At 43.4% G+C, this 19,460-nt stretch overlaps 1 protein-coding gene across 1 annotated transcript in view; it reads right to left on the minus strand.

The window, feature by feature from the left end:
- The window catches only part of fasn (fatty acid synthase), a 32,567-nt gene that overhangs the window by 2,741 nt on the left and 10,366 nt on the right, over positions 1-19,460 (minus strand). The window contains exons 6-41 of the mRNA XM_084567102.1: positions 19,180-19,302; positions 18,758-18,873; positions 18,451-18,585; positions 17,382-17,841; positions 17,032-17,219; positions 16,477-16,666; positions 15,907-16,001; positions 15,091-15,225; positions 14,762-14,965; positions 14,015-14,130; positions 13,698-13,873; positions 13,418-13,609; positions 13,203-13,283; positions 12,789-12,971; positions 12,515-12,694; positions 12,115-12,318; positions 11,458-11,774; positions 10,966-11,364; positions 10,515-10,679; positions 10,222-10,340; positions 9,890-10,044; positions 9,398-9,601; positions 9,105-9,255; positions 8,270-8,448; positions 7,876-7,995; positions 6,820-6,942; positions 6,246-6,469; positions 5,884-6,085; positions 3,773-3,924; positions 3,381-3,472; positions 2,877-3,271; positions 2,529-2,720; positions 2,164-2,391; positions 1,062-1,273; positions 766-864; positions 11-262 (exon numbers count right to left, since the gene is read on the minus strand). Coding sequence (XP_084423228.1) covers positions 11-262; positions 766-864; positions 1,062-1,273; positions 2,164-2,391; positions 2,529-2,720; positions 2,877-3,271; positions 3,381-3,472; positions 3,773-3,924; positions 5,884-6,085; positions 6,246-6,469; positions 6,820-6,942; positions 7,876-7,995; positions 8,270-8,448; positions 9,105-9,255; positions 9,398-9,601; positions 9,890-10,044; positions 10,222-10,340; positions 10,515-10,679; positions 10,966-11,364; positions 11,458-11,774; positions 12,115-12,318; positions 12,515-12,694; positions 12,789-12,971; positions 13,203-13,283; positions 13,418-13,609; positions 13,698-13,873; positions 14,015-14,130; positions 14,762-14,965; positions 15,091-15,225; positions 15,907-16,001; positions 16,477-16,666; positions 17,032-17,219; positions 17,382-17,841; positions 18,451-18,585; positions 18,758-18,873; positions 19,180-19,302 — 6,758 coding nt within the window. The remainder of the gene's footprint in view (positions 1-10; positions 263-765; positions 865-1,061; positions 1,274-2,163; positions 2,392-2,528; positions 2,721-2,876; positions 3,272-3,380; positions 3,473-3,772; positions 3,925-5,883; positions 6,086-6,245; positions 6,470-6,819; positions 6,943-7,875; positions 7,996-8,269; positions 8,449-9,104; positions 9,256-9,397; positions 9,602-9,889; positions 10,045-10,221; positions 10,341-10,514; positions 10,680-10,965; positions 11,365-11,457; positions 11,775-12,114; positions 12,319-12,514; positions 12,695-12,788; positions 12,972-13,202; positions 13,284-13,417; positions 13,610-13,697; positions 13,874-14,014; positions 14,131-14,761; positions 14,966-15,090; positions 15,226-15,906; positions 16,002-16,476; positions 16,667-17,031; positions 17,220-17,381; positions 17,842-18,450; positions 18,586-18,757; positions 18,874-19,179; positions 19,303-19,460) is intronic.

Consider the following 19,460-nt stretch of genomic DNA (forward strand, 5'->3'; position numbering starts at 1 on the left):
GTTATGTTACCTCGCCGAGTTTATAGTCAGCTCCCAGGTTTTGTTCGTACTCGCTGTTGGTTTTGGCACGCAGTAGCGTCACGTTGCCATGGTATTTTGTGGTGGGCACGTAGCCATCAGCGGCCTTTAGCTTGTAGTAGAAGGTGGTGGCTGCAAAGTGCAGCGAGTCCCGGCTGATGTTGTTGTGGCTGGAGGTGATGAGATCCACCGCCACGTTGACACGGGCCTCCAGGTCCGACAGCGGGAGTAGACTTTCCAAAAGCTGCAGGAGAAGAGGAAGGAATGGTAGGAATGGAAACAGTTAGCTAGCATTAAAACTTGTAATTCTTCAAAAACATGAAAAAAAACATACAGTACATAAGTGTGGGTACAACAAAAGGAAATAATAACCATTGATAAAAGAGTGAAACAACTGCTAGAATAGTGCTGGGTAACTAGCAAGACAATATTCTAATATGCTGATATAGCAACGAATAAGTACGACCCTGATCTTGCACTGTATTTGTACTGTATTTGCACTTCTTGAGTCTTCAGTGTTACTTTTGCTCTGGGATGATTGTTAAGTGAGGAGATGAAACTACCAATCAGCACTTAATATGAAGCCATCAGTCTTGAGAACTACACATCTAGGTGTGGTGTTGTTAGACACCAGAAACCTTTACTGAAGGCTAAACCTCCATCCAAAGCAGTTTCAGACTCATTTGACTGACTGATGGAACTCTTTGGGGAGCATGTGTTTGTGTACATGTGTCATAGGACGTGTACCTTGTTGTATTCGATGCCGGTGAACTGCTGGATGAAGGCACACAGGGCTTCAGTCTCAGCCTCGGACTCTTTGCCTGGTGTCAGCTTGGCCCTGTAGCTCTGAAAACCAAAGACAGAGTTAGCTTGATACGATCACCAAACTTCCTCATCATCAAATGTTCACCTTTTTATTTCCTCAGGTTAAAACTATCTGAACCTTGAAAAGAGCAGTTGATATGAGTAACTGACAAATGCTAAAACAAGATAAGTCTCCTTTCACTGAATGTTGTGTGTGATGTGTGGATCTCTTTTCTAACCTGTGTGTAGGCAGCCACGTAGGAGTGTGATCCGTCAAACAGAAACAGGCTCTCCACAGGCTGATTCTGGGTCTGCAGCTGAGAGCACATTTCAAAGGCTACGCAGGCACCGAAGGAGTAGCCAGCAATTCTATACGGCCCATCTGGCTGAACTTGTCTGATACAGTTCACATAGTAGGCTGACAGCGACTGGATGCTGTCCAGAGGAGCAGCTGGAGGGAGCAGAGGGGATAAACTAAGATGAGCCTGAAAACACAACTAGAATATCCTGACACTGAGATCTAGAAGTACTGCAGAGTGTGTTTGATACAGAACATGCACAGTACCAGTAAAACATTTGGACATATACACATCAACCAGACAGACAGGTCAGCCAATTCAAAAGAAGTCAAGAGCTGAAAACGCTGAAATGAAGGCAACTTTCATAAGAACCGCCACCATGTCATGGCTTATTATTGCCCACTTGGAACTACAAGTCTGAACTTTTTATCTTGCTACTCATTCAAAATGAAAGGAGGGCAGAAGTTTAAGTGTATGCGTTAGATCCAACCAAATGACAACATAGCTCTTCAGAGGATTTACTGGCAATGGATGTAATGCAATGTAAAACACAAGGAATGGACATAAGACCAGTGGAAATTTGGACTTTGGTCCAACAAGTCTAAATATGAAATTTCTGCTCTCTTTGTGGGATAAAGAGAAGGTGAATGATAGTATCTAGATGGTTATGCCAAGCTACTGTTGCCTATTTATTCAGAACTAATGGCAAATCCTAACCAGCATGACTACCAAAACATTTTGCAGGTTTGAGCTTGGTGGGACCATCACTTGTTTTTCAAGAGTGAATGAGTCAGAGTACACCTCCAGGCTTTGTAGGTGCCGTTTGAACAAGGTGAAATGATCTGGTCCACAATCACTTGACCTAAACTATAACTGAGATGGTTTGTGATGATTTTGACTGCCTTCAAGACTGCTGGAAAACTTCCAGGTAACATTCTCGTGCATGCAGTTTCTTTAGTATTGTTCCACAATGTAAAAAACTATGAAAAGCTGTGAAAAGCTTGTGTGAGCCTAAACAAGTTAGTCTGTAAATGCAGAATACCTTTTGTGCACTGCAGGCCATAGCAAGGCACGCTAAGCTTGGAGGCAAGCGTCTTAAAAGCGCCAATGGAACCTTCAATGGGATGGACCAGGAACAGTGGTCTCTCCTGGCTCTGAACATCGTTGAGAGGCATCACAGTGGAGTCAGTGGGGTCGACTAACAGCTGGGTCAGGTCGGTGTCCAACACAGAGCGAACGCCATCCCTTTTCCCTGTAGCAAGGTGAGATCCTAGATAGTTGGAAACAGCAAAGAAAAATGAATTCTTTCTTTTCTGTGCAGGTTTTAAAAGACTGAATTAACATGGATCAAATGTGACTGTACTGATTCATTATATCTAAGTCAAAAAAAAAAGAAGAAAAAAATACCATCTGATCCATCTGGCTTGCTATTGGCCAGCTCTCGCAGCTTGTTAATGGTGAGCTGGCGGATCTCCCTCATTGCCATGACGATATCGTAGTCACGCTCCAGAGTCTGGCGAACCTCTACACCCATCAAAGAGTCCAGGCCCAAGTCAGCCAATGAGGCATCAGCGTTCAGGCTGTTCACATCCCGCACACCTAAGGGTGAAGAGTCAGAGTTCTGTTGGTTTGACTTCATCAATATTTCAAATAAATACAAATGAGATGTAAATTGTTTTACAGTGTTTTACAGTGGACCATACAAGTGGTTTCAGGTCTATTCTCTTTCATCTTTTACAGTGAACAGCATCTTACCGAGAATATGAGCAACAGCCTCCACCAAGTCTCTCTGGCTGCCTGCCTCGCTCTTAACCACCGTCCTCTCGGCCAGTACAAAGCTTGACATCACTGGGTGCTGCTGGCACAGGAACATGTCGAGCACCTCCAGGCAGGATGCGATGCGCTGTGGTAGGGTGCCACCGATTACTGCGTCATTACCACCCATCGTCTCCAGCACCACACCCACATCGCCAATGGCACCCCACTGCACTGCTAGTCCAGGTAGGCCGTCGTAGCGGCGCTTTTCACACACGCGCTCCATGGATGAGTTGGCGTAACCGTAGTTACTTTGACCGGCATTGCCACGGCCGCAGCTGACCGAGGAGAAGGCCACGAAGTAACTGAGGTCTGGACACAGCTTTCTTGTTATTCTGGGTAAAGAATGGAAACAGGTGCATCAAGATCCAGAGAGAATCGTTCAGCAGTTCTTGATTAAAGTTGCACAGTTTAACCAGAACGAGGAGTAAATGGGTGTCTTACTTGTCCAGGTTTATGGTGCCATCATATTTAGGTCGGTTAACATCGATGAAGAGCTGAGGAGTCAAGTTCTCCAACATGCCATCTTTCAACACCTGAGAGTGACACAGCCAGCAGAGTAACAAAGTTTAGACTGAAGTGGAAATGAAACTGCAAATTTTAAAGGAGACACAGTTTTGGAGAAATAATGCCAACAAGACCAGCCTTTGGTGTCTATGTATTAAAAGAGTACTGAGATGTTCAGGATTTTGTTACCAAGTTACTCTCATTGGTGTATTAAGTTTCTCCACAAAATCTCATAGCAATCTATCCATTTCTATAGGTTTGAACTGAGAGGACCCAACTGACAGGCCATGACTATATACTTGGATATTTATATGGGGAATAACTGTTACCATGGCCAGGTGGAAGACACCGCCCACTGGGCCCAGTGCACCGGCCTCAACAATGAGTTGCTCTGCTCCCTCCAGCGTGCTGACATCACTGGTCGAGACCAGCACTTCTACACCTTGACTCTGCCATTCACGAACCCGTTTCGCCTGGTAACCTAGGAACAGTAAGAAAGTAAAACTGTGTTGAAACTACTTACAAAGATATTCTGATATTCAGTTTAATAATGTTTGTGTCTGTCAAACATCTACAGGAAATGATTAATTGTCTTAATCCATGACCTTGCCTGGGAAGGGCCTCAAATAGTGCCTCTATGGAAATGTTGCACTGAAAATTCTCCCTTAGCTGTTTTAAAGAACAGATGGAACTGACTAAAATAGAGTATATTTATAGTTTTACTCTGCACGGCTTCACAGAAAAAATAGGTTATGTAAAGTAACATCAGACTACATTGACATAAATTGGGTCACTATATCTGAAAAGATATATGTGAAAATACACTGGCCAAAAACAAATCACCACCTGGATTTAAGTAAGGAAATACACTATATTACCAAAAGTATTCGCTCACCCATTCAAATGATCAGAATCAGGTGTTCTAATCACTTGGCCTGGCCCCAGGTGTATAAATTCAAGCACTCAGGCATGCAGACTGTGAAACAAGACATTTGTGAAAGAATGGGCCGCTCTCAGGAGCTCAGTGAATTCCAGCGTGGAACTGTCATAGGATGCCACTTGTGCAACAAATCCAGTCGTGAAATTTCCTCGCTCCTAAATATTCCACAGTCAACTGTCAGCTCTATTATAACAAAATGGAAGCGTTTGGGAAAAACAGCAACTCAGCCACGAAGTGGTAGGCCACGTAAAGTGACGGAGAGGGGTCAGCGGATGCTGAAGCGCATAGTGCAAAGAGGTCGCCGACTTTCTGCACAGTCAATTGCTACAGAGCTACAAACTTCATGTGACCTTCAGATTAGCCCAAGTACAGTACGCAGAGAGCTTCATGGAATGGGTTTCCATGGCCGAGCAGCTGCAGCCAAGCCACACATCACCAAGTGCAATGCAAGGCGTCGGATGCAATGGTGTAAAGCACGCCGCCACTGGCCTCTAGAGCAGTGGAGACGCGTTCTCTGGAGTGATGAATCACGCTTTTCCATCTGGCAATCTGATGGACGAGTCTGGGTTTGGAGGTTGCCAGGAGAACGGTACATTTCAGATTGCATTGTGCCAACTGTGAAATTTGGTGGAGGAGGAATTATGGTATGGGGTTGTTTTTCAGGAGCTGGGCTTGGCCCCTTAGTTCCAGTGAAAGGAACATTGAATGCTTCAGGATACCAAAACATTTTGGACAATTCCATGCTCCCAACCTTGTGGGAACAGTTTGGAGCGGGCCCCTTCCTCTTCCAACATGACTGTGCACCAGTGCACAAAGCAAGGTCCATAAAGACGTGGATGACAGAGTCTGGTGTGGATGAACTTGACTGGCCTGCACAGAGTCCTGACCTGAACCCGATAGAACACCTTTGGGATGAATTAGAGCGGAGACTGAGAGCCAGGCCTTCTCGACCAACATCAGTGTGTGACCTCACCAATGCGCTTTTGGAAGAATGGTCAAAAATTCCTATAAACACTCTCCTCAACCTTGTGGACAGTCTTCCCAGAAGAGTTGAAGCTGTAATAGCTGCAAAAGGTGGACCGACATCATATTGAATTCTATGAGTTAGGAATGGGATGGCACTTCAGTTCATAGAATGAGTAAAGGCAGGTGAGCGAATACTTTTGGTAATATAGTGTATGTACGAGCCTCCTATTTGATAATTACTGCATGGGTGATTATCTTTCAGCTTATTGAAACAATGCCACAGTGAATGCTGTGATGTAATCAAAGCTAAAGGTGGTTCAATGAAATATTAGTGTGTGTGACCTTTTTTTTTTTCAGGTGGCTACTTATTTTTTGGCCAGGCACTGTATATTGATGTACCTTGAAAAGACCAGCCCTAGTACCTCCTTAACATTGATCTCTTTAGAGTCCCTGGGGCGTCAGCAAAATAAACACTCTCAAAAATGTGTACTAATGCAGTTGACTAATTCTTATGGATCTTGTGTTGTGCCTTACCATTCCTGATGCCAGATCTAGAAGTCAGCACCAATTTGCGGGCTCCTCTCTCCATCAGCCACTGACCCAGCTCCAGACCGAAACCCCCGAGTCCACCAGTGATAATGTAGGAGTGGGATGAAAGGCAGAAGGTGCGACAGATTGCTGTAAGAGACAGAGGGGTAGCAGGTTGGACAGCTGCACCCTTTTCCTCATCCCGAACCTGTGTGAAGAGACAAAAAAAAAAAAAAAGACTGTAAGTACCAGTATAGTGTTAGAGTTTACAGTAATCATCACATGAAGTGGGTCTATTATGAACTTTATGAATCATTCCATTGTACCCTCTGTATATCAAAGTCTGAAAGTCAAAGCAGGAAACTGACCTGCAGGAGGACCTTGCCGATGTGCTTGCCCTGAGCCATGTATCTGAATGCCTGCTCCACTTGGTCCCTCTCAAACACTGTGGTCTTTAGAGGCTGAACTACACCTCCCTTAATGCCCTCCTTCAGTAGCTGGGACACGTCCTCCCACTCCTGGTTGCCCTCTTCAAAGAGAGCGTCCAGCAGGATACCATGGAATGCCACATTCTTCAGGAACAGAGCCATGCCTGCATTGGTCACAACAATATGACACTGTTCAAGGAATTACAGATTCAATGAGAACCAGAAAAGGAGCAGCAACAAAACGTCAATGTTACTTTCATTTTATATTCTGTGTTCCTGTCAGAATAATGAGGACATTCCAGGTTTAATGACAGCGCTCCATCTAAATTCTCTTCCTCTATACTGCATTGTTGTTCTCCATTTCAGTTTGGATGAATATGAATTATAGTCAGGAATGTACATTCTGGACTATTCACATGTCTTCCAATATTCAGAAGACTGTTTCTGAAATCAAAGGAAGAAGCGACACTACACGTTACTGTGATCTTTAGTATGTGAGTCTGAGGCTTCCTACCCAGTGGGGAGTTGTTGGAAAGGTCATATTTGCCGATCTCCAGGAATCGTCCGTGTCTGGCTAAGCAGCGAATACTAGCCTGTAGCTTCTCCTCAGCCAGAGAGTTCAGCACCACATCCACACCTGAAACACACACATGACATGTTACATAAATAGTGTACTTGATACAGGGATGTTCTGTTTGAAGTGTAACTGAATGAAAGATTGGTCTAATTAATGCGTGGAAGATCTTAATCTGAGTCTTTAGCCTAAACTAAATTAGGCATTTAATAATAAAAACATGTTTTTGTGCTCGCCTTTGAAAAATTCACCAGGTGATCTCCCTTAACCCTCTGAGGACTATAGTATAATTGGCCGTTTTTGCCTACTTTTGGTTTTACCTTTATATTTTCATCTTAAAAACAGATTACCTTGCCTTGTTTGGTGTCATTCTTTTCAGCACAACCTCACGTGTGTGACTGTAATTTTTTCACAAACATGTTTAACAAACCATTTTTATAACTTAGAATGCAAATCTAAACTGTAAACACAATAAGTAATGTCTAAATGTCTCAACTCTCACTCCATAGACTGTATATGGCGTCTCTCCTGCAACATTTCCCTCTTCCTTAGCAACCATTACCATATAATTTTCTGATTGGTTGATGTGATTATTTTACCACCAACAGGAAAGAGGGTGTAATGTTTTTTTTGTTTTTTTTCTTTTGAGCACCATCACTTTCCGCTTGCTAGCGTTTTCCTTTTGACTGTTTCTTCCTGCACTAAATGCGCACCAGACATGACGACAATATTCAGGAAAAAGCATGGCGTAAATTATTTATAATAAGTCTAGTTTTACTTGGCCTATCAACACAATTTAAAAACCAGTAGATAGTTTGAAGTTAGCACTTTCTACACAAGTTGAAACTGCATCTTGCTGCTACATCATCTTAAACTGGTCATGTGGTTAACCCTTTAATTTCAGGTGATAAGAAATCCTGCAGAAAGAATATATAGAAATTGTGTGAGGAACAGTATACTGAAGACAACGCATTACTACAGCTAGAAGGGACTGACCTTTGCCCTGTGTGTGGAGCAGAACATGCTGTTCAAAAGAAGTGTCTCTGGAGTTAGCGAAAGACTCTGCTGACAGCTGAGGGAACCTCTGCTGCAGGTAGGCCCGTTTCTCTGCAGAACCTAGTGACACCACATAAAAGAGTTTGGGTTAAAAAGCCTTTCCCAGTTTTGTGTCTAATAATTATGACTCAGTACCTCATAACATTTCATGATTATGATTTAGTGACTCATACTATCTACAAAACATAATTATGAGGAAAAAAACATTAAAAAAAGTGCTGGATTTTGGTGGTAGAAAGTTCATTTTACGTATATAATAAAGGACATTGAATTAGAAATCATAACAGATCAAGTTGTCACTATGACAGAGCGTATGAGAGTCTTAAACACTAACCAACTGTAGTGAAGACTCTGCATTTCTTGCTGAGTGCTATGGCGATGGCAGCCTGGCCGACACCCCCTGACCCTGAGTGGATGAGAACGGTCTCTCCGGGGCGGAGTCTGCCTCGCACCACCAGAGAGTAATAGGCTGTGGCGTAGACTACAGGCACAGAGGCTGCTTGCTCCAGTGTCCTGCACACACAGACACACACACAGGCATCACATTATGCTCTCCTTTAGACAGAAATGCTGTATACATAGATACTATCCAAGCATCACTTTCCAACAAAAACATGTCTCCCACCTCACCTTGAATGCACACACTGCTCAAGTTCTCACTGCCCTTAGACACAGTCTCTCAGCACAAGCTAAGTACACACTAAAGGCAGCATAATGAGGGGGGCTTTTACATGACATTGTACTGCTCTGGTCAATCTCTCTGTGAAAAGGACTATTCATTAGCTAAAACCTCTTAAATGTGATCAAAATCTTTTCTCATGGAATTTCTGATGTATTCGTTTGATAAACAGTATACTACATTAAAAACAATGCCCTGCTTTATTTGTGATTTCTATCATATTTCCATAAAAATGTCCATAATCATTTTATGATCACAATCTTTCCCACAACAACCACAATAAGTCCCTGTTCTCTCCTGGGCTTGCTATCTACAGTGTTTCAAACATTTAGAGGTTTTTGGCTAACAACTGAATGTCAGAGAACAGCTGCATTTTGTTTGTCATTTGGAATAAAACTTGAAGTCATATTTTAACATTCGTATAACTGTTATAAGGCTAATGGCTGTCCACAATAAACACCTACAGCATATTGAAAAATAGGACACTGACCAGCTGAGGGGAACTTCCCAAAGGAACCGTTTGTCAGCATCCACAGTTGTCGCCAGGCCTTTAGCAGGCAGCAGCCCCATCACACGCTTACCAGTGGGGTCACGACCGGAAAACTCCATACCCAACATGCACTGCTGCAGGGCTTGGTCCCCTAGCATAAGACAAAATTGAGAAGTTATCCAATTGTGTGTGCCTCATGACCATTGTTGTTTCAATGTTCTAAGACTGTTACACGTTAGATGCTGAGGGATACTATTAAAGGAAGTACGAGATTCCTTGTTGAGCGTCTCTACCTGGAATAGCATCTGGTGGCAATTTGCCAGTGGCCAGCATGATATCTCTGAAGTTGAGTGAGCTGTAGTAGACACGGCACAGTTGCACGTTGGGGTTGGTGGACACAAAGTGGCGGAGTGGAGAAGCAATCCAGCGCAGAGAAGACAGGTCACCTCGAGTCAGCACGTTGACGTAGGCAGCCTCCGTCAACTCTTCATTTAGATCTGACAACCACAAGACAGACGAATGCTTCAATGGGTGTAGTGTGAGAACCTCTACGCTCATTGGAGTCAGGAGTTCCAATCAATGAATCACTAATGAACGTGTTGGTCAAAGAACTTTACTAGTTGTCTATTCACAAGAAGCTTTGGAATGTGAACTATACCTCCACTGCATAGTTAAATTGTCTTGACATGGAAATAATTTAATGCTGTGGCAATATAAAAGGTTGTAGTGGAACAAGTAGAAATGTATCAGTCCAACTGGTCTCAAGATAAGCAATATTTTCATACCATGAGTGATAAGCTGGTGTCTGAAGGTGCCCCAGCATCCGTCTCTGAACACATTCATAACCAGATCCCTCTCCATCACTGGCTTAATGGACTTATTGCCTGGCTGGAGGCTTGGAGCAGCTGAAGACTCGTTGAGATTGGACACAAATAAGCAGCTGATGCCAGAGAACAGAAACCAGAAAGAGCACATGAAATATGTTAATTATAAATTAAATTACCATTTACTCAAGAGTTAGATGCATGTGCCACCCTAACCCTTTTTACATGTTTCACTAAGAATACAAAATTCTACCACACTAGTAGGAGCACATCTGATTGAGAATATGTCTCACCGTATTCGGTTGCCACCTGGCTCCTGCCGCAGACAGTTGACCATTCCCACAATGCCACAGTGGGCTTTAGAAGCAGTCAACCACACCGGGGCGTCTGCTGATTCTGTCATCAGCTCCTTCTGCACAGATCCACAAAATAGCACACTGTTCACACATCTATCAATTTACAGGACACGGATCCACAAACTAATAAAGTGTCAAAAGAGTAAAGGATACCGAATGCTTTCTGAATGTACTGTACTTTTTATAGTTTCAATGTAGAAGTTGAAAACTAAATGGGACAAGAAACCCACCTTGAGTGTTTCCACCCACTTATAGTCGGTGCTGTCCACAGGCAGGAAAACGGGCTGCTTGCCTGGAGACCGACGGCGACACAGGAAGAGGGCAGAGCCATAAAAAGACTTCTTGACAGCCACCAGGCTGAGGGAGGCCTCAGTGAACACTTTCTCCCACTCAGCCTGGCAAGAGGAATGAATTGACATTAGAAAAACATTCCCTCTATTAATTAGAGGATTTTACTGATCTGCTCATTAACTAAAAAATAAGACTAGGAATATAATAACTATGCGTCTGAACCAACTTGAGGGAGAAATATTCATGCATATTGACAGAGTAATCTTATCTATCGAAGTAAGGAGTCCACATCAATGTATTGTCTATAAGGCACATAAAACCAATGAAGCATGCACAGAAGGGTGAATATCTCACTATTCAGTTTGTGATTTGAATATTGTTTCCATTGACCTGTGTGAGTAGTTGTTGGCTGCTGTTCTGAGCAGTACTGCGGAGGAAGGCAACCGTCTCCCCCAGAGTCTCTCCCTTTAGCAGGGTGTGGAGGAGAATAAACCCATGTTGTTTGGCTCCAGATGCCAAATTTTCCACTAGTAGCGCAGGGTCTGTCGCTAGAGAACTCCATGTGTGGTTACACACTACTAGGTCTGCCCCTGACGCCATGCCTCCAGGAGCTGGGCCTACCAGAGGGTCCCACTGACCCGATGTGATGCCCAGCTCCTCCAGAGTGGCCTGGTGGGAGGACAGAAGGTCCAACTTGGTCGCTGTGGCAGTGTAGTCCACCTGCATCATGGGCTGGATGTTAAGGAGGGGTACCACACGCGAGAAGAGTTGTCCATCGTCTGAGAGAGCCTGGCAGGAATCACACAGTGAAGAGAGATAAAGATTAATTCACATAATTCAGTCATTCTGCATCTGGATGACTTTTGCCCAGTTTTATCTTACCTCAAACACTTTGATCTTGCCTGGGGCACTGTTTTCCATGGTGATGTCCAGACAGTGTCTAAGGGCCAGATTTTCTAGCAGACCCTGCAGCAGGCTATCCTGCAGCAGACACGCCCGCTCCTTCTCCACCACCTGCTCCAACTCAGAGTGAAGGTTCCCGTTTAGCTCCAGATCACAAAGCAGGGTCAGCAGCTTCACAAGGCCAGGCTTAGAGGGCTCAGGGCCGGGAAGAAGATCAGCAGTCTCCTCTTGTAGCCCAGGAATGGAGAGCTTCACACCATGAGGGGCCAACTTTTGCTGCAATCTGAGCATTAAACCTGGATGAAAAGAAAAATTCACCACCAGTGAGCAATTTGGCATGATTTCTTGTTGTGCTGTCAGCCACCGTGGAAATGCACAGAACTATTATTAAATTAAATTATAGAGGAGATTTCAAAGTTATAGCAGCGTATCAAAAACATTACAAGGAAATTAACAATTGCCTAATGACCAACTAACCCTCCTATGTGCAGGCACTGTATTATTACATGTTTATACTACAAATATGTGCATTGGACATGTAATCTAAACTATTTAAAAATATGATCCAAATTTAAAGCCATCAATTGAAATTAATGACAAGCCTAATGGCCACAGAGATGACAGGTTTATCTGTACCTCTGCAGAGCCTCAGCTGCTGGGCAAGTTTCCCATTGGCTGCAAGGCACTCTGTCTCCACACTGGGTACAAACACAAACTCCTCCAGGGTGGGGGGACTCTGCTGCTGCTGCCGACGGGGAGCCACAGTAGCATGTAGACCGGAGATCTGGACTCCACCAGCAACAATGTTGTCAAGGCTGCGGTTTACATGGACATCTACAGCTGTGTAAAGGAGAGGAGAAAGTTCTGCTTTCAAGATTTACAGAATATAAACATGTTTCTAATAAGGAGCAAAAAAATAAATAAAACTAGATCAGCAGCCTAGACAGTGTGTTGCTTCCATCTACATAGAGAAATTCTTTGCATATAGCCAACCCACATTGTATCATAACCTGTGTCTGAGAAAGTTAACACACACCTTGTTTTCCATCAGTGTACTCGCAGACTTTCTCCACATGGATAGCTGGGTCAATGCACACCGAGCGGATTCTGGTTGGCAAACGCAAACTTCGACCAGGCAGCCCGACCACGATCATCTGCAGCATGGTGTCCAGAAAGGTCACCCAGTTTCCTGTCCACTGCAGCTTGCCACTGTCTCCTGGAAACAGACAATCAAATTACAGATGCTGATCATATTGTCTGTGGAAAATCGAAACAAGATTTGAAAAGCAAGAAATAAAAGTCACTGTTACCTGCATTGTTGGACTCCAAGATGCCTTGAAAGGTCTTCTTATAGTCATAGCCACGCAGCCGCAGCTCTTTGTAAACATCATGTGCTTTGAGTTTTGTTTTGGGGTCACTGTCATTGGAGGCTTGTTGACTTATCTGACTATGGAATGCATCAAGGGCTGCATCCTCCAGAAAGCTCACCTTACCTGAAAATCCAAAAATAACAGCATAAGAGAAGATTCACAGGAATATTGGAGGTTTATGCAGCGAAAAAGCAGAGCAATTTACTATACATTTTAACAGTTTATGTTGTTCTGTCTGATCCAAGTAGCTCCATTATTATTTTCCACTATGTAAATGGGAATCAATGTGAGGAAAAAGAAACACTTTAGCTTATATACTGCACTACACGCTGAAAGGACTCTACTGGTACTCACCACTGACAGCCAGGTTTCCATTCTCTGAAACCTCAAACTTCTTGGTGGCAGGCATGAGATTTACTTCTAACTGGACAGAGCCTAAGAGAAACGGAAAGGTGAAGAGAGAAGACAGGTTGATGCAAAAACCAGTACGCCGAGAATTAAGCAACTCATCAGTCCACCATCATTAAAGATCAAGGCCCAAAGCCCCACAGTCCTTCTGATCTTCTCACCAGTCTTTGGCAGGATGGTAGCCCTGTGGATGGTCACGTCCTCAAACGTGATAGGGGTGGCTTCCATGACAACCCCCAGACTTCTAACCAAGGTACGCCAGGCCAGCACCAGGTAACCGGTTGCTGGGTAGAGGACACGCCCATCAATGCAGTGTCCTAAGAGATAGTGGTCTGCAGACTCTGGGTTTATGTCTGTCAAATGAAATGAAAGTAGGGTTAAACATCTTCTCTTAAAATGGCACAAGAGGAAAGATGTGCAATCTAGATGTATATTTCTCACCAATGTTATAGACGGTGGAAGAATTGGACCCTCCTGAGCCAGAAAGAAAATCTTCTGCCTTGGGGATATCCCATGTCTGAGCATGGTCCCACTGCACTAAGGGGGAGATCTGAGGGGTACCAACCGGCACAGGGTACTTCACAGCTGGGCAGAGGCCATTACTATCCACGTTGATGCTAAAGAGGGGCAGTAAAAATAATTCTTATTTTAACAGTCAGGAAGGAGCGAAAAGAGAAGAAGGAGATAGGCTTCACTGAAAAGCCCCTACAGAAAACTGGGGCAGGACAAGTTACTAAATGAGTGACTCATCTACTGACCCATTCATGTAGACTTTGCCAATGTTTGAGAGGAAGAACTCAAGGTTGTTGGCGTGGCCTCTCTTCATCAACGGAAGGATGCAACATGTGTGCTTTAGGCTACGCTTGAGGATGGCCTGTGCAGAAAACAGATGAGAAATACAGTAAGATGGTGATCATGACAGGACACAAGCACTTCAATATCATGATGCCACCAATATCATGATCTCCCAATAATATTCTTCATGCCAAGGCCATACAGAATCAGCTTCATTAGTTTTAATAGGTGAAAGACTTAGCCTGTATTTATCAGGCATCTTAGGTGAAGTATTTTGCTTATTTTCAGGCCTTCAACAGCTGTCTCAACTTAGGAAATTATGACTATCTCTGCTGATATTCAGGACACGGTTGAGACATCGAGGAGATGTCCAAACCTGTTGTTGTCTGCAGGGAGACAGCTTTGGGATCAAGGCACATGTGTTCGTGGATTTATTTAAGCTCAGTAAAAGATATTGTTGTGGCTTTCAGTGGTGAGTACATGCTCTTACCACAGACACTAGGTCTTCGGTATAAAAATGACAAAATAAACAGTTGTCGTCAGATGATGTCCTTCATTTCCTATGTCTCAGCATGAAGTTATAGAAGAAATGCTCCACTGACTCATATAGTTCTTTTGTTAATTCATTAATTATTTGTTTCAAATGCGTTCACACCTGACAAAAGTAGTCAAAGAGGTGCAAAGGTTTATCAACGACATTCTAAGCATACCTGCAGCAGAGCGTGGGGTGCGATCTCCACAACAACAGCATTTTCAGGCACCAGTTGGAGGCCCTCTTGGAAAAGCACAGGGCTCACCAGGTTGTTGACATGGTAGTCAGCCGAGCTGTACAGAGCCAGAGGAGAGTCCCAGTCAGACTGAGGGATGCTGGTGCTTACCCAGCGGGATGAACGCTGCCGGGGCTCCTTGATCACCTGTACACAGGATGACGTATCACATTTTTAATGTTTAGTAATATTCAAATACAGGCCAAAGCCAAACAACTGATCTGCATTAGGGCAATTTAAAAGGGAACCCGTTTCCCAGCAAAGCAACGTACCCTTTTCAGAGCATCCAGCAGGGTTGGAGCGATGGAGGCCATGTAGTAGGAGTGAAAAGCAACGCCAGCGCTACGAACCTCCTTTGCAAACACTCCCTGGTCTTTCAGCACGGACACAAACGCACTGATCGCATCCTGGAGAATCAAACACACCACATCTGTCAAGACACATCACTCTGCGGATGTTTCATACTTGAACGCATTCTGGCACTTTTCCTATTATTTTGCTATCATTATTAACAATTTACCAGCCAACTACTTCTTCCCTTCCTGTTGTCTTTTGTCATACAAAAAACTTCAGTAAATTCAGTCTAATAATGAGGGTCTTCTAATTTTGTAACTAGGAAGCTAGACGTACTTCCTTGACCACTCATTTTTTATTTGAATTTACAATGATGGACCAAGGCATTTGGGGGGAAATACATTATGTTAATCTCATAATGTTGTAACAAAATGGAAGCTACTTCCATTGTTCTCTTTTACTTCAATGCCTTGTGCCAGCACAGTGGAAGGCAGCTACCTTAAATAATAATCTTTATCATGCTGCAGCCTCACAGCCCATGACTACTCATGAAAGTGTGACTCTATATTAACACTTCCGAATAATTTGTCTGTGTTAACAGGCTACCCACCACATTTCTTTAAGGTTGCTGGAATTAAACCTCTATTTAATGAACCCAATAAAAGCTTGCTCATTATGTCAAGTCATATGCACTTTAGAAACAATGCTGTTGCTGGCTGAGTATGTAGCAAAACAAGAATGAGCTAAGCAAGTGAAATTCAGTTTCTTTGTCTGTTATAAATAGATTGTTTGACCTGAGGGCCGGAGATGGTGACTGTGTCCTCAGAATTGTGGCAAGCTGGAACCACTCCCTGAGGACACTGAGCAATGCACTCCTTCCAGGTCAACCCTGGAATGCAGACAGCAAGCACAAAGGTAAGATATGTGCAGTTATTAAATACAAACACAGACACAGGCATACAGCTGTCCTGTTGACAGTTGACAGACCTGTCAGTGACTGTCAACTGCCATATTTAGGTTTCTCTAGCGATGTTCTACAGAGTCTCCCTGTCCTTATCTTTTCCCTAATGTGCTTTAAATTCATTTAAATGCAGTTTTAGAAACTCCCAATAGGCTGTTAATGTGCCGTTTACCCAGAGGGTCTTCTGTATAGTTGCTCTACCAGTTGTATCGTGGACGTCTATAGAGAGGTCACTTGTTTTATGTCCTAACATGAAGTGTGGATTGTGGAATCATCCATTAGGTTTTAAATAAAATTGAAAAAAAAAAATATTACAAAGTGTAACTAAAGTAAAGGGGCCTGAATATGTTTTGAAGCAACTGTAAAAAAAAATTTCTTTTTGAAATTAGGTGTTCTCTCTTACCAACTGCCGCCATGCCTCCTGGAGGGAGGTTGGCCTCCTTGATGCAGCGGCCTCTCCAGTAGGCAGCAAGGATGGCCTCAGTGTGACTGAGGGAGCCGTCGGCGTAGCCGCAAGCCAGCTCTCCCACTGAGTGTCCTATGATGCCGTCAGGCTGCAGACCCATCTTGGTCAGCAGGTCGATCTGCGCTATCTGTAATGATAAAGAAGAAATATGGACATGATGATTTGTGTTTAATCGTTTATCTTATCTCACTGAAACAATTTTATTAATCTTTTATTGTACAGCAGTCAACTGTCCATTCTTGCATTGATAGCAACTCCAGATGAGTTTTAAACTAACTTCAAAAACATCCTGACACATCAAATTGCCTTGGATATCTCAATTATTCAAGCAAACAGACTAAACCTGACCACTATTTATTTGGATCCAGTCTGAATATTTAAAAGAATTCTAATAAATGTTATTATTGGTTAGGGACTGAAAACTAACATAGACAACATTTTTAAAGCATCATATGAAAAGTCTATATGAATGTGTGCTTTTGTCTGCTCTACCTGTATGGCAGCAAGTCCAACAAAAGCATGAACGGTGTCCTCAAATGTGCCATCGTCAGCATCCATGAGCAGACGAGACACAACCAGGCCGGTGTCCTTCAGGGCTGTGTCTGACCGCAGAATGGACTCTCTGAAGTCTGGCAGCTGCATGAGACTACGGCCCATACCAGCCCACTGTGTTCCCATACCTGTCAATACAATGTACTGTCACACACCTCAATCCAGCAACACCTCAGTCACTAAGAATTTCAGTTGGCCGTTATATATTTTATATATTGTATGTGTCAAAATATTTCCTGATTACAGTGTTCACAAATTGCTGTGTTTCATCTACCTGCAGGATCACTCACCTGAACAGATGTACCAGAGTGGCCTGCCAGTGGCTTGGACCTGCTGCACCTCCATGACATCACTCTCAGAGCCAATCAAAGTGTAACCTCGGTATGGCATATTGGCAGTGGGTGCTCCTGAGACTTCATTCAGCAAAGACAGGAAGTGGTCATCTGTAGAGTGTTCCTTCCCCTTCTGGAGCACGGCGTTCACCGCAGGCTCCGTACGACCACAGGCCTGAAGCATTCTGGGAACAGTCCGGGGCAAAGCGGAGCCAGCTGCCTTGTCAGCCGGACGAAGGATGATGTGAACATTTGAACCTCCAAATCCAAAGGAGTTGATCCCAACAATGCCTCCTCGGATGGGAATAGGCCGATCGACGACTTGAACCCGACCATCGGTGAGAGCAGGGATGTCAGGGTTAGGACTGTTGAAGTGGAGGTTTGGAGCCCAGACTCCTCTCTCCATAGACAGCAACACCTGTATCACGAATGAAAGCAATGATCCAGAAATTGAGTAAGCATTACTAAGTAAACTAAAAATAATGATTAAAATGGTTTGATCAACAAGTACCTTTTTAAGCCAACTGAACATCAAAGATTTTAGGAGATTCTTAAGGAGAGTGTGAGTGTTCCTTGCACCAAATATATTTAAGGCTTCAACTAAAAAAATAGTTAATTAGTAACCAATGTGACGGAGTAGCAGGGAATCCCCATTTGGTAAACGTCACACTTTTTATCAATGAGAAATTAGATTGTTTTGGTATTTGAGTCACATGTATGCATATATTTTTGATATCTAGATAATTAGTAATTTCCCAAGTATGGTTGCACTGCATGTTTCATTTTTCCTATCAATCATACAACCTGTCATGTGAACACCATAAAGTCTCTATTGTAACCCTCGTCGTATAGTTATTTGGGTCAACGCTACAAAGACACACTAAAGTTGGAAAAACAGTTGTGAAAGACAGCGTGCTATAACCAGGGAGAGGCTCTAACATCAGGTTTCTCATACCACCATTATTATTCAGAAAACGCTTGGTCTGACATATTAACCTTCAGTCAGTAACAGGCGTGTAGTCCTCACCTTTGCCAGGGCAGCCAGGCCAGAGGCAGGTTCAGGGTGGCCCATGTTAGACTTGGTGGAGCCAATAAGCAAAGGCTCTCTCTTTGATTCACAGAAAACACTGACGATACCATTGACCTCCTGTGGGTCCCCAACCTGCATGTAAGAGAGTAGAGAGGTTGCAGAGATAAGACGCACATTGTGTGAATATGACTTGTTCAAATTTCAAACAATATTTCTATTTTCAGCCTCATCAACCTCAGTATACGTATTAGACGTATACAAGCTACAGGTGTGATCTGGAGACTAGACTGCTATGTGCACTGACCTTTGTTCCTGTGCCGTGCGCTTCAACGTACTCCACCTGCTCAGGTGTTATGTTGGCCTCCTGGTAGAGGGAGCGAACCAGCCTCTGTTGCATCTCACCAGAAGGAAATGTTACACCTGAGGAACCAAGATGAATGTGTGATGTTAAGCATGAAACCATAACTGCTCCTTCATTCACACATTTACATCACAGACTTTCTGGTCACATCCGCTAATTTTAGATCAGTGTTTCTGAAGGATATTAACAAAAGAAGGTGTCCAACTTGCAACAACTAAGCAAAACCTAAACCAAAACACCACAATCAAGTTGTCATCTCATCAAATTTTACAACTGATAGGTATTGAAACTTCCTTAATCAAATGACATACTTTTGCATCAAAGCATGAGTTTAGAGCCTCCAGGCTTTTAGTGTGTGTCCTCACCTTGCTCTTTGTATCCATCTGTGTTGTTGCCTGCATTGATGACTGTTGCGTAGACCCTTTTAGCCATAGATCGCTTGGTGAGCAGCACTGCTACTGCTGCTTCAGAACGGCAGTATCCATTTCCTGTCCAAAAATATAAACGTTATATTTTTAACCACAAAGTTTTTAAAACACAAAGTGCATCAACAAGTGCAAATAATACAAACGTACAAAGGTTTAATTAAAGATTAAAGATGGGCAGATGTACAACATTTCAAAGTACAATAAGTTTACATGATAAT

This window comes from Chelon labrosus, assembly GCF_963514085.1.
Source record: "Chelon labrosus genome assembly, chromosome: 19".
Taxonomy (NCBI): Eukaryota; Metazoa; Chordata; class Actinopteri; order Mugiliformes; family Mugilidae; genus Chelon; species Chelon labrosus.